This window comes from Struthio camelus, chromosome 3 (assembly GCF_040807025.1).
Source record: "Struthio camelus isolate bStrCam1 chromosome 3, bStrCam1.hap1, whole genome shotgun sequence".
Lineage (NCBI taxonomy): Eukaryota > Metazoa > Chordata > Aves > Struthioniformes > Struthionidae > Struthio > Struthio camelus.
Window position 1 is genome coordinate 35,111,207 of NC_090944.1, and position 14,136 is coordinate 35,125,342.

A 14,136-nucleotide genomic window follows, 5' to 3' on the forward strand; every position below is an offset into this window, starting at 1 on the left:
CATTACAATTTTTACAACCTGTATTAGAACTTTCCATGTTTTAGGTAGACGCATGAGAACTCCCTTACACAATAAAGCCTTTAAGTAACTTTAGGTGTTAGAATATTGCAGAGTCAGTCACATTTTATAGACTGGAGTCCTAACTGCTTTTTTAAGCTTTAAGTGTTTATTTTATCCTGATTTTGCTGAAGCTACAGTGTACACAGTCTGATCCATTTTGCTCCATGAGCAGACCTAATGCATCTCCTGTATCTGGCCTTTGCAGAGCACACTTCTGCCATGATTTCCCACCTGTCCTCAGGGTGGTATTAGTCAGGGCAGATTTTAACCTTTACACTTTTATGATTAGTCAAGTGAAGCAAGGTGTTCAGCTCTGTTCTCAAGTCTTAAATTCCACTATTTGCTTATATACAGTTTATGAAGTAATCATGTAGATTCTGTTTTCTTATTGCCAATGGTAAATTGAATGTCATGCCTACTGGCATACTAGTAAATTGTCACAAATTAAGTGTTGCTAGAACAAATAGTTTTATATTGCAAGGCTGGAAACCACAGTAAATGTTGTGATCATTCACAGAGATATTCCAAGCTGTTTTTGATGTCTTGTAAAGCTTTTTTTCTTCCACCTCCACATGAGGTAAATGCTATAGTTTAGCCTGTGTTGAATATAATTTCTATTTTTCCTATAAATAATCACCTTTCTGTAACAATTTTTGAATTTTTTTTTGCTGTGTCTGTATAACACCTTTTTAAAATTATTATTACAGTCCAGAAGTTTCTGTAACATTTTCATTTCAAATTGCTTTATTCCTAAGAATTAAAAAAAAAAAAGCTGCTAGGGAAAGTGATTTCAGTCATTCAGAAGAGCACATGCGTAAAAGACATTGGCTCAGCTGAAACAATTTTATCCACAGTCTAGGAAAAATAATGACCTTTTTTTTTAGATCCGTCATGGAAAATTTCCCCAACAGAATTTACTGGAGAGTGTTCTCATGAGTAAAAAGTGAAGCTTATGAATAGAATTTGGAATTCATACTTAACTCCTGTGTAGCGCATGCACTACCTAGGCACGCTGCAGTAGCATCTCTAAATTTGTAGCTGTAATAAGATCCTATGCTGAAAAGCCAACTGAGGAATCTTCCTGGAGATCGAACTGCAAGGGATCCTGTGACCACATGGTATTGTTCAATAATCATCCCAGAGTAAGGTGTTTATGCTGTTGGATATAGCAGTCTCATTCAATTAAAAGAACACCACTGCTTTTTAGGTGGTGTTTCTGACTAGCTGAGATGCTTGGGAATCTTCCAAATACTGAATATCAGACACTGAAAAGAATTTTTTTTTGGTACACAATCTCTTTCTCTTGTGCCAGAACCTCAATTCTGGGACTGGTGGCTGTGGAACAGGAGAATTTCACTTTTCCCTGGCCAAGGAAATCTCATCATTCTTTCACACTCCAAGGCAAAGCAAGGGCTTGCCCTTTTGGGTCTCAAGGGGGCCAGTTTGATCAGTTTAGTGCCTTGCACAGCTTACTTATATGCAATAGTACACCTCTTCTCCTACCCATATCTCTAGACTTTTAAACCCTAGGAAGCTAAATGTAGAATATAGTATGCCAATTAAAATATTTCAATTGTCTTTTTCAGAATATGAGGGTGCGGACAGTAAAGGGACAAGATTATTATTCTAAATCAGGAGCAAAATTCCATGGGAAAATGGAACAAAAATTTCTTCTTGTTGACTGTAAGAAAGTTATATATGGTTCTTACAGGTAAGATCAGTTGCAGAGGTGTCCACAGAACACCGGTCCTCTCAATGTGTCTCCTTATTGCAAAATATTTTTTCTGTTTCTAAAAATTCTTGTGGTAAACTCTGTCAGCAAATTTGTTTATTTTTTCTGTAATTTAACAAGTTGTCTTACATATTTATTCATATCTAGTCTAACACAGAGCCAAAATGTGACGTCCTCTCTTAGTTTCTCACAGATGAGAACTAAAGGATATAGCTTTCGCTTCAGCTGAAGACTCAATTAAAAAAAAAAGTTCTCATTTGTCTTATATTGTTTGAATAATTCTTGTTTAACACCCATTCTAGAAAAGGTTGCCAAGAATATATCTCATCTACTCTCCACCTTCTTTCCTGTATATGTGTGCAGAGCATAGGCTGGCAGAACGTACAGCTTTGCAGAGCTGGAAAAAAATAAGTTAAAGCTTACACATTATTAGATATTTTCCTTCTTTTCAAGCTACAGCTCTCTCTTTTGGCCCATTGAGTTAATTTCTACCAGCCTAGTGCCTGGGTGCCAGAGCCATAGCCACTGACTTTCATAGATTTCCACCACTGTAAGCTTTTGACAGTGTGGCTCTTTATTTCCTCTGAGACTCAGCCAGCTCCAAATTCAGACTGATGTGTATAAATGGTAGTGAGGTAAGTGACAAGTTCATAAATGAATCAGTGTAAGTGAGTTCAGAGAGAGTCTGAAAGCTTTAACATCTACAGACAGTGTTAGAGTTTGTGAGAATGTGATAGTTTTTCTCATTTCACTTTGAAAAACAACACTACTTTAAGACCTGGTGCTACGGGGGCTGCAGTCATCAATTTCTGTAGAAATTAAGCTTGCTTGGTATAAGAATCTAGACATTTTTAGCTGGAAAGATGGGTCTTTCTGAATTCCTGCTCTCTGGATTCAATTTAAAGTTAAGGTTTGTTTTAAATATTACAAAATATACTATTCTTGATGAAAATGAATAGAAAAAAACCGTGTATGTAATGATTTAATTAAATCTTGGTACACTTATTTCCTGAAGGATAGAAAACTAACGAAACATAAAATAAAATCGGTAAGCACGAATACAACAAACCTTTTTCCTAACATCTGGAAGAGAAATGCAAATAAAACACATCATTGATTGATTTCATTTACATTTTTTTCACTTATTTTTTGATATGAAAACAGGATAATAAAACAGTTTTGTATTTATTATAAACCACAGATTGCATGGTTGTAACACCATGATATTAGGTTTGTTGGAACTTCCTTGATGTACACGTTAGTGTATTTTATCTCTTTTTTCAGCTATAAAGTAGCTATAAACTGCTTTCTCCACTGAGGCAGCTTTTAGCATGTCTTCAGCTATTTTGAGTACAGTAGAAAAGAGGAAAACCTCCTTCATCTGAATATTGCACATTACAGTTAAAAGAAATCTTAATATCCACTCTGGTATACTTAGTAGAAAATGTAATCTTTTTAACCATTCCAGGGTGCATCTTTTTGCAGATATATTTAAAGTGAAGTATATTCTCAACTGTGGAAACAATTTTGCATATTATTCCAAATACACTCAACGTAACCACATGTCAACATTCTCTGACTCGGGATTGAATACAGTGGGTCTATTCAACTCTGGTTTCTGCCTTTGTAGAGGTAATCTTGTACCATTTGGCAGTTTACTCCAGTGTTCCACATTTGTGAATACTATTTGCAATATCCAGTGTTTATAAGGGCAGTTAAGTAGTTACACACCCATTCCGGCTCCCATTAAAATCAGTGGAAAGTCTCCTACTGAGTTCAAAATGGCGTCAGATTAGACCTTCCAAATACAAATTGCATGAATCATGCCCACAATTATTTATTTATTTAAAAAGTATGCTTGCAAAATCCGAGTTTGAGGGAAAGCTTTCTTATCAAGAAGGAGCAGTGTCATGCATTAGTTCAGAAAAGCTGTTTCTAATGGTCGTTTGTTCTTTTTTCAGCTTTATGTGGTCATTTGAAAAAACCAACCTCAGTATGGTTCAAGTTATCACAGGACAGCTGGTTGAGTCCTTTGATGAAGAGTTCCGGACACTGTATGCCCGATCTTCTGTTCCTAGTTCATTTGCCCCAGAATTAGTGCGGGTAGACAGTCGCAGGACACTTTGGGAGAATGATACATACCAAAATTCAGTGTCTTCCTTAGCTTCAGTTTCTAGCCAAAGGAACCTTTTTGGCAGGCAAGACAAGGTTCACAAGCTGGATCCTATTTATTTGAAAACTCGTGGAAGATATGCAATAAATGAAATCGATAAATACGGCTTGAGAAATCAAGCTTATAATAAACAACCATTTCATCCAGGTTTTAATATGCAAAATCCAATCCAGCAGTATCAGCCTAGTGAAAAAAATGAGCACTGGAAGAGACATAGCTATGCTGGAGAGAAGCCAGAAATGACTCCTTACCTATTGCTCAACAGAGCTATTAATAGAGCCAATAACCCATCAAATACTTGGAAAATGCCATCTGATAGCCTTAGTATTGTATCTTCATTACGAGGAGGATATGCAAATAACTACAATGTACCGCAGCAAAGTTTTGCTGATCAGTTTTCAAGACCAAAAATAAATCTTGTAGAAAGAAATTCAATTGTACGGAGGTCTTTTAATGGAACAGATAATCATATCCGCCATCTGCAGCAAAGGATGCCGACCCTTGAGCACACAACGAAATCATTCCTACGTAACTGGCGAATTAAGTCATACTTAAATGACCAGTCAGATTATCCAGCAGAGTCTAATGGATCCGCCTTGGGTGACAGATATGAGGGCTATGACACAGCTGAAAATATTAAAACTCATGCCCTTTATTCTCATTCTCGCTTAAGATCATCGCTGGTGTTTCAGCCAACTCTACCTGAACAGCAGGAAGTAAGCAGCTGTGCAAGTTCTTCAAATTCAACTATAATTGGCTCAGAAGGAAGTGCAACACCTAAAGGGACATCTAATCATGCCCCAAGTGTGGAAAATGGAACGGGTAGTGTTTTAGAAGAGCTTAGCACAAACGTGCCACTTAAATCAGATGCTCCAAAAAACCACAGAATTCATACTGCAGACAACACAAAACCTAGTGCAAATTCAAATGATATAGGGGGCTCATCTGTCTACTTGTACCCAACACTGTGTGCAGACAAACAGGCAGAAAATCTGAAGAACGTTCAAAATGAAAATATACTGAAAAGGAGAAGTTTTCCCATGTTTAATTCAAAGACTGTATTAGACCCTGGTGCCGGCAAACAGGCATCCAGTTATGTTTACAGCACACTGACTAGGCGTAGACTTAAACAGCCAGTTAATCCAAAGCTTCCCGAAGACTTACTTAAGAGCTCTAAAAGTTTGCACAGTGTGACCAACCACTTACCACAGGAGGAGAAGAATCTCGGAGAAGAACTGAAAACTCCAACTCCTACCAAAGCAATCTCTATGGCTGCTCTAGCTGAAGCCAGCAAAGAGGAGTCAAGTAAGGACTGCACATCAAAGAAAGAGAGTAAGAATTCTCCAAGTTTTCTAAAAAAAGGATCCCAGAAATTGCGGTCACTTCTTAATCTCACACCAGACAAGAAGGAAAACTTGTCAAAAAACAAAAGTCCTGCCTTTTACAGAATGTGTAGTAGTTCTGACACTTTGGTTTCGGAGGAAGAGAATCAAAAACCAAAGATTTCTGAGAATAAGACAGATTCTTCCCCAAGGAGAAAGAGAAACACATCATCAAATTCTCAAGGTAGCTTGCATAGAAGTAAAGAAGATGTCACTAGTAGCCCTGCAAAGTCTCCAAAGTCTCCAAAGTCACCAAAACCACCAAAACCTCCATCTGATGAATGCAATAAAAAGTGTCCCATCCTGTGCTCCCTTGAAAGTAAGTTCATAGAAACTGCAGGAGATGCATCTACCCCAAGATTTAATACAGAACAGATTCAGTATCAAGACGTGAAAGAAATTACAATGAATGCTACTCCTGACACTGTACCCATTTCTACTCTACAAAGAGCAAGTTCAGTGACACCCCAGCTGGCAAGCGCAAAACGCCAAGAGGAGCTAAGACCTCGTTTGAGTGAAAGACGTGTTTATAGTCGCTTTGAGCCATTTTGTAAAATGGAAAACGCTAGCCAGTCTGCAGGAAATGCGCCAAATAGCGGTTCACATCTCTTGGATATCAAAAGCAAGCCCTTAGGGAATAATTATGGCAGGAGTAATCACATGGTCAGCTACAACTCAACTACTTACCATCCACTGCAGCCTAATGAAAATAAACTCAGAGGATTTATGCAGAAGTTTGGGAACTTTCTACACAAAAATAAGTAAAACCTTTTTTGATTGGGGACTGTCTGAAATACAGCAAGAGTAGCAAAGCCGTGCATTCTTAACTGGATAAGACTGATGGGCAACTTTTGTAGAGCTTACTTGGGTTTCTTCAGGGGCTAGGACATTGGAATGAATGTATATATATTTACATAATTATCCTAGAATTATTATACTTAAGTTGTTACAGAAATTCTGTGTCCGTAAGATGTCTCAAGGGAGTTGTTTATAGTGTTTATATTGAAAGATTAATTTTATACATTTTCCTTGTGAAGAAAGCATGTACTCGTGTATTGTAAGATTAAGTGTAAAACAAAAATGTAAGATGTTTTTAAAGTTTAAATAATACTTTTCCAAAGATTTGCCCTTTAAAAATAGGATAACACTAGGAATAGTTGCTTGTGTCTTTTCAGCATTTATGTACTTTTAAAAATGATAAACGCAAATATTAATGCATTACATGTTACTTAGCCTTTAAAATCATCTTGGAAAGCCTCTTTTAGGGTTTACTTTGTTAGTAATTTACCCCATAGCATCTGTTGAATTGTTTGGGCTACAGATGAATCTTTCTTACTTTATTAGATTTTCCATGTAATTTGATATTTTTCTGAAGTATGTGGCACCACAGATCTTAAAGTGACCTTAATCTGAGCTTTCACAGACTTGTTTACAAGGTTAAACCAGTGTGAATGTAGGATGAAAGTTTAAAAAACTGCTTATAAAACAGAATGACTTGAAGAGAAGTTACAACTGGTTTAGATTTCAACTAGTTAATTACATTTGTATTATATGCCAGTATTCTGTAATGTATTCTAAAAATATATCTTTCATTACAATTTTCAATTTGGTATTTCCAAAAAAAATTGTCTGTGAACTTCCATTTCTCAGGTAAGTTTTTGAGTTTCACATGCAACAGTCTTTTTTAAATGTTGGCAGATATATCTGCAACTGTGACTTTAATAACCTAGTTTTTTAAAAAAGGTTACAGGTGTTTAAGCCTAGGTATATGATGGGAATGTAAACTCAATGCTGCAATGCTTGAACTGTTCATTTCCTGCTACTTTGCATCAGGATGGTAGCTACAAAGGCAGGAGTGATTAGCTATCTGTGAGATTCTTAAAACTCACCGCATCAAACAGTGAGACACCTCTCCTAAGCTAAAGAAAGTATCAGTGAAAGGTGGCAGCAAGTATTCAACTTTAGGGAAGGTATTTAGGCACCTAATTACTGTCCAGAGGGATGCATTTGTGTTCATCCAGGCCTCTCAATCATAAAAATTCTCCTGATATTAAGTGCCTAAGCCAGATCAGTTCTTATGAAAAATACAGCCAAGGTGATGTGCTGTGGCAGCAGCATGGCTGCTACTTCTTGTCAGTAGTAATTAGCCAAAACACCCAGCTGAGATTCAGGAAACTATGGCTCATATGTGTCATAGGTAGTTAGGCATGCTTTCAGAACAAACACAGAGAATTAAGTCCCACAGGTGAGAGAATGAAAAATGCCTTATTAGTAAAACTGATTGCGCATTACATCTGCAACAGTCACCAGGCAGCTTAACATTATCAGGATTTAGGCAGTACTGTAAATTTCCGGGAGGGGAAAAAAAAAACAAAACAAAACAGAAATCTAGGAAATTTTATTGCTGAAAGCTTATACAGCTAATGTCTTTGCAACCGTAATGTTTCAGGAGCAAATTTTAAGATAACGCTTGGCAGTCTTAGATCTGAAGGATCCTACGGCCTTCTGTGAAGGGCTTGACTTTGTCCTTCAAATACCAAAAAGGGGTTTTGTTCACCAGCTGGATCAAGTTCTACCTGTATCTGTTCTATGAATGGACTTGGGAAGAGATTTTATGCTGAAATCTGCTTGTCACCCGTAATCTGCTCCAGCTCCCAAGAGCTCACAGTATTATATCTGTGACTTGAGTGAAGCAAGATCAGCTTTTTCTTTAAACAGTTTTTCAGGCAACCTTACTGGCGAACATGACGCACTACAGCAATAACTGCCCTACTGTAAGGATGATATTTATTTTTAAGTCATGTGTCTCAAACCTCTGCTGAAAGTTTCAGTCTCCACTTTACCTGTTATCATAGAAGAGATTTTATGAATTTCTTCACGAACACTAGTCACACTGTTCGCTCCAAGGTGAAATGTCATAGTTGATATTTTTGCCAAGTGGCCAGTCATACTGGAAATATTCTGTCCCAACAGAGGCAGAAATTTCAGGCCCTGACCCCAATGCCAGGAGTGTCCCCTTGCTATTCCAGGAGTATTTTCAATATAGACGTAACATGCTTCCAAAGCTAGCCAGCCAACAGCAAGGCCATTCACACCGTACTCTTAATATTTGTTAGCAGGACAGACAGTTGTTTAGGATGATGTCCAAATTAACAAAACAGCAAAGGAACATAAACAAGGTGCACGCAATGCTAAAAATGGTGTAGATAGATAGGTTTTGAGGGATCTTTAGATTTCCCTCCTACTCATATGAGCTCTGACATATATTTGCAGGCACTGCTATACTTGGGGAGGAAATGAGAGAGAGGAGGGGAAGAGCCTTCTGGCAAGTTTTGAAGTGACAGTTCTTTGTATTTTGTAGTAAAGTTAGGAAATCCATCCTGATACAGACTGGAAATATTTTGCTATTTTTTGATCAAATTAGATTTCTAATTAGAGAGTACTGAGAAAACGAATGTTTTAATTTACAAAGTCTTATGTGTTTATAGATGTACAATGTTATTTTGTATTGATACACTGAAGATGAAGAGCTTTCAGTGAAAAGCCCTCCTATAGACTGAATAATATAAAATATTAGTCACAGTAGAACTAGAGGATTTATTTTTTCCTTTTCAGATATTTCCTCAGAGACACCGCATAAGAATGTTGCTGCATTAAGGCCTGATCCAACAGTAACTGAAATAAATGAAAAAGACTGCCACTGACCTCAGTGGAAGTTGGATCAGACGCTTAATGTATTGGCACCACTATTTTAGAGATGTTACAAGGCTGGATGCTGCCTGAGGACCATGAGGCTCTGATTCCAGGGAATATGGCAGGAACACAGATTCTCCTTCGGAGGTGGGAGACCACAGCAGGGAGCTCTACAGGGCAGCTGCTGCAGGGACCGACTGTATCACATTCCCTCCAGATTTTTTTTTTTAAAGATGGGAAAACACTGCTCTCCCATTCATGTCTGATTTGCCTCGTATGTGGGGAATCCAGTTATTTGACAAGGTAAAAGGGAGAAGTAGAAAAAAGAATAAATGCCTGCTCCTCAACATCCTCATCTTGAACAAGAGAAGAATATGCACATTTTTGGAGAGAAAAATATAATTTATATTTTTGCACAGCATTTTCCCTAAGCTTTTCCTGATGGTCCTCCTCCTTTTCCCAAGGAGATACATTTTGTTTAATTTGCCATAAAAACATGCTTTATGCATTGCATGTTAGTTGCACTCCAGACACGCCCCACGCACTCCCAGTTTTGTAAGGCTGTGAAGTAATAGCTATTACTGTGCATGACAGTCATTTGGCCAAATGGCTTGGAAGTTACGAAATCCATAAAAAAGTGTGTGTCATTTCCACATTAAACGGAGCTCTGTTAGCCTCATAGTGGATCAAAGACAGTGGCTATGGGAAAGCTGAACGGAGTTGTGGAAGGGTGGAGGTGGCCCTCAGGAGTGCAGTGGGCAGCGTAAGGCAGTGCAGCCGGCTGTGTCAGTAGATGCAGACCCTTCAGAGGTGGGCACATTGCATTCATGTCATAAATAAACCACCCCTACGTACAATCATAATGCCCAGTGAATAAATTGCTTCATTTCTTCAGCCTTATAATAAAGTTTTTACCGCCTCTCCAGTTGCAAAATGTTATTATCCTTTTTTAATGAACTTGCCTAAAGAACTGTACTCTTTATTCATGCTAGCAAATATGAACTAGATGTAAAGAGAGGTTAAAAATTAAGATGAATTAAACTTCCAGCTGTCTAATACATGAGGGTAATACTATTTGTTACAAATCTTGAGAGGAAAAAATAAGACTAAGCTTATCAGATGATAGACATTTGTCCATTAATAGCTGAAGAAGTAATATTATTCAGAGAAAAACTGTTCTGCCATTTTTCAGCTTTCTAAAATGTGTTAGGAAATGTCATCATTTATAAAAGGAGTCATGTGAAAAATAATACCAAAATTTGTTGCGAGACTATGTAAAAATAAATTTTAAAATAGCTCACAAGACTGTATGATAAATATTATTTGTGTTCGTCCGTAGCATTCTTTTTTCTTGCTCTTGCTCTGGGATAAGCTGTACAACAAATACGTAACTTTGCAACTGTAAGCAATTAATACACAGAGATGAGTAAGATTATTGTAGTGCTTACTGTAATATATTGCCCATATCAATATTGCGCTGCAGAAATGGGCTAGTTCATGTCTGGGATACTGTGGTATTTTAGTTTATTTCCATTTAAGTTAAGAGAGTTAGAACAACAAGAAGCTGCAGTCTTTCACTGGCAGTTCGGCTGTGTTACTCCAATTTTGTCTTCCCTTGCATGAGTACATATCCCATTAGCACCCCTGTGAGAAGAGAGGAGGCGGCGCTACGCAAAAGGCCGTCATCCTCTGTTTCATACAGGTACTTACAGCTGTCTTAATACCTTTCAACAGAGTGATTTTTTTTCATGGTTTTTAGCTCTAAGCTAAGGGTTATGGTTAAGCCTGCTTTCTTCATGTTTCAACATGACCCCAAAGGGGTTGCGTGTCCTCAGGACTGGGTCCGGTTTTGAGAAGTGAGAAGGAAGAAAAGCTTTGCTCTTGGTTAGCTCAGAACGGAGGGGATTTGCTCTAATCAAAGCTTCGAGGTAGGATTTCTGCTTTAGTAACATTGACTAGTTAATTTTTGCTTGATCCTCTCCTTGCTTGGAGCAGCCCCCCCAAAGTCAGTATTTAAAAACTATTTCCATATATTGCCAGACTTGAAAAAGCAACCAAGTCTTTTTTCTGAAAAGCCAGTACGGTTTAGGGTGCTATATTACCAAATCAATTCTTGGAATGTTTTGAAAATATCTTTGTGTGTTTCTGGAAGAGGATCTATTTTAATAAAAATGACTGGAAATCCCTCAGGAAGAAGCCACTGGATTCTGTGAAGACTATGCATCTTTCTCCCGCCATATATATTAGTACAACTAAAAACTCCATGGATAAATACAAAAGATTTAGGGAGGAAAAACAAACATTTCTGATAAGAGGCCCATGACATATTTATTTTGGTAGTGTTGCTTCTCTATGTAATTGAGGCTGAAAAAATAATTACTTTGTGTGCCTCTGAAGTACACAGAATGTATGGCAGGCAGTCCAAGCAGAAATATTTTAAACACGGCACACAGGTGGCAAGATTTTATTGTGTTTAAGAAATGAATGTAACTCATTGACTAACATTCGAACACAGGACTCCTACAGGTCTGGTGTACAGTCTCTGGTCTTGCCTCATTTAGCAATCAAGGTACTCAAAATTCAGACTGATAGTCTGCAATTTCCTAATCCTTCGGATAAGCCTTGAACAACCAAACCATTGAAGCATTAAACACACACTTACCTTTAAATTAGGCAGTCCCAGGATAAAGTAAAAGTATAATGCCAGGCATACGTTCATGTGCTTTGTTGGATTTTGGTGTAAAAAAGAACCTCAGCAAAGTCTTACAAGAAATAGCTGACATATTTTGGGGAAGGGTTAAGTATATGATTTCGTGGTTGTCTTTAGGCCAGGTCTGATTTTGACACACTATCGCAGACATGTTTCTTTCAAACCTTTCAAGCTGTTGTAAAAATTTGGTTCTGGTTTTAGAGTCTGGACCCTCAGTGTGGGATCCGTGGGTCCCTGGTGATCCGTCCGATTTCGAAAGGTGGCATAGAAGTGAGTTCAGATAACGAAAAAAAGAAATCTACCAGACAAAACAGAAAAGCATTTGCACGTACTTCAGAAGATAAAGCCATACGTGGACATTCACAATGTAGTTTTTGCCTGCTTAAAATGAAAGCTAGTATAGCAACACTGTAGAAGTGGTCTTTGGATTTGGAAAAAAAAATATATATATATAGTCTTTGGTTAAAAACAGCTGAGAAACACTGAACTAGATAATGCAAAAGAAATACTAGGTGTGTTACGAACACACAAGACCCAGAATAAGTATTGTTGACTCCAAAGGAGAAAAACAAGATTTTTAAAACTTCTCTGGAAGAAAAGAAATTCTGTTAAGTTGGCTTTGATACTAACAGATATATAAGACTGTCCTGGTTTCATTAAAAATTGTTACTTAATATATAAAACTGTTTTCTCAGATGGAATTCCTGGATTACATAGTAGCTATGTTATGGATGTACTGTATATGTACAGATACAAACCAAAAATTGTCTTTAAATAATTTATTACTTTTATTTTTTACCAAATAAAATGTTTCTTTTAAAGCTCAGCTCATTTCTATGTTCTTGTTTTCACTGCCTTGCACTATTAGTAACATTTTTCATTTCAAAATGTAGAACATGTCTAAAAGATGCTGACATCAAATATGTTGAGCATGTTATAAATTTAAGTCTTATGGATGCATGTGGATGCATTGATCTTTGCAGAACTACAACATCTTTGACAGTGCCATGTACAGGCTCAACAAACCATCCAACCAACAGAGAAAGGATCAAAACTGACATCACTTTAATGTAAAATTTCTGGAATAGAATATAGGTAGCAGCAAGCTAGATCAGCAATTAAACAGGACAATGTCAACTGCGTTAGCATCCTGTGTTTACTTTCAGGGTCTCGTATCACTACCTTGCTCTGACATGTCTGATTTGTTTGCCTTCCTGTTTATTGTACCTTGCCATTGACATCAGGTTCAATAGTCTTTTCCGTTTCCTCCTTCCATCTCCACCTTAATTTCCTGCTTCTCATTTATGTGAAACATCTGCCAGAAGTCTGCTTGCCTACCTCTTGCCTTGTAAATGCCTCTGAAAAATTCATTTCCATCATATGGCTTACGAGAATTAGCTTCAGATAGCTTCTCTGTGCATGAGTGTATACTACTACTGAATGGCTAATGATGAATGGATTTTGAATCCCAAATATGTGCTTGATACTTTTAAAAAAACAAGTAGGAAAGACGGGAACCTTTCTTGAACAGCTTTCAGTCTGTATTTAGATGTAGTGGATGAAGGAAATGAGTAGGAAAGGAGGGAAGAAGAAAAGGACAAAGATTATGAAACAATGAGGTAGCTTTTCAGCTACCAAATATGAAGACTTTTATGGCTGGGGTTGTGGGGATGTATATGCAGACACACATGCGTATAACTGAATGCATGATACTGAGGCTCTTACTTATGTAGGAGCTTCTACTTACATAGAAATGTCAGTAAAATTCATCTCAGTTAATTGACCTCAAGATTTTTCTCAGTTACCACATACAAGAATATGTTATAATTCCCATTTCTTCTCCTTTCCTTCCTCAATTTCTTTCGTTTATGTCCAACTGAAACTTACTCTGCCAACAACTCTGTCTGAAGCATTTGGAGCTTCACTAAGTAAATACCAGAAAACCCTAACCCTTTCATTTTCTGGAAGTATCGATTAGTTTGAATGGGGAGCCATGCCTATAGCCAAATGAAGCCCAGACCAACGACCACATTAGCTGGCGATTTCAGATAATGAAGTACATTCATTACTGAAAATGTGTCAATTTTTGACTGATTAGGTGGTTTAAAATTAGAGTAATTAGAATGCAATTTATTGTGGAACTACCTGAATGCTGCAGAGCCACGTTGGTGCTGCCGTTTCCATCCCACAGCTGCAAGCCCAAGGCACAGTGGCTGCGCTGAGTGATCCCTTTCTTGAATTTTGTTTAGCAGAAGAGCAAGCATGCTCTAACTGAAAACCTTGCTTCTATTAAAAGCCTCTAAGATTGTTAGTTTTGATGGTGCCGATCTCTGTATATAATAAACAGCCTTTTACTCTGTATCTCAAAAATGACCAACCTTCACAC

The 14,136-nt window shown here is 37.5% G+C and overlaps 1 protein-coding gene across 3 annotated transcripts in view; it reads left to right on the forward strand.

Moving 5' to 3' along the window:
• FAM83B (family with sequence similarity 83 member B) overlaps nt 1–12,569 on the forward strand; it is a 55,954-nt gene extending 43,385 nt beyond the window's left edge. The window contains exons 4-6 of one of the 3 annotated variants that reach the window (XR_011140099.1): nt 1,647–1,771; nt 3,754–6,997; nt 8,963–12,569. Coding sequence is in view for 2 of the 3 variants with exons in the window: in XM_068937391.1 (XP_068793492.1) it covers nt 1,647–1,771; nt 3,754–6,112 (2,484 nt within the window). In the remaining variant the exon portion in view is untranslated. Of the gene's footprint in view, nt 1–1,646; nt 1,772–3,753 lie in introns of all 3 variants that reach the window. The other 2 variants (XM_068937392.1, XM_068937391.1) reach the window with 2 other exon arrangements.
• Nucleotides 12,570–14,136: the final 1,567 nt, after the last annotated feature.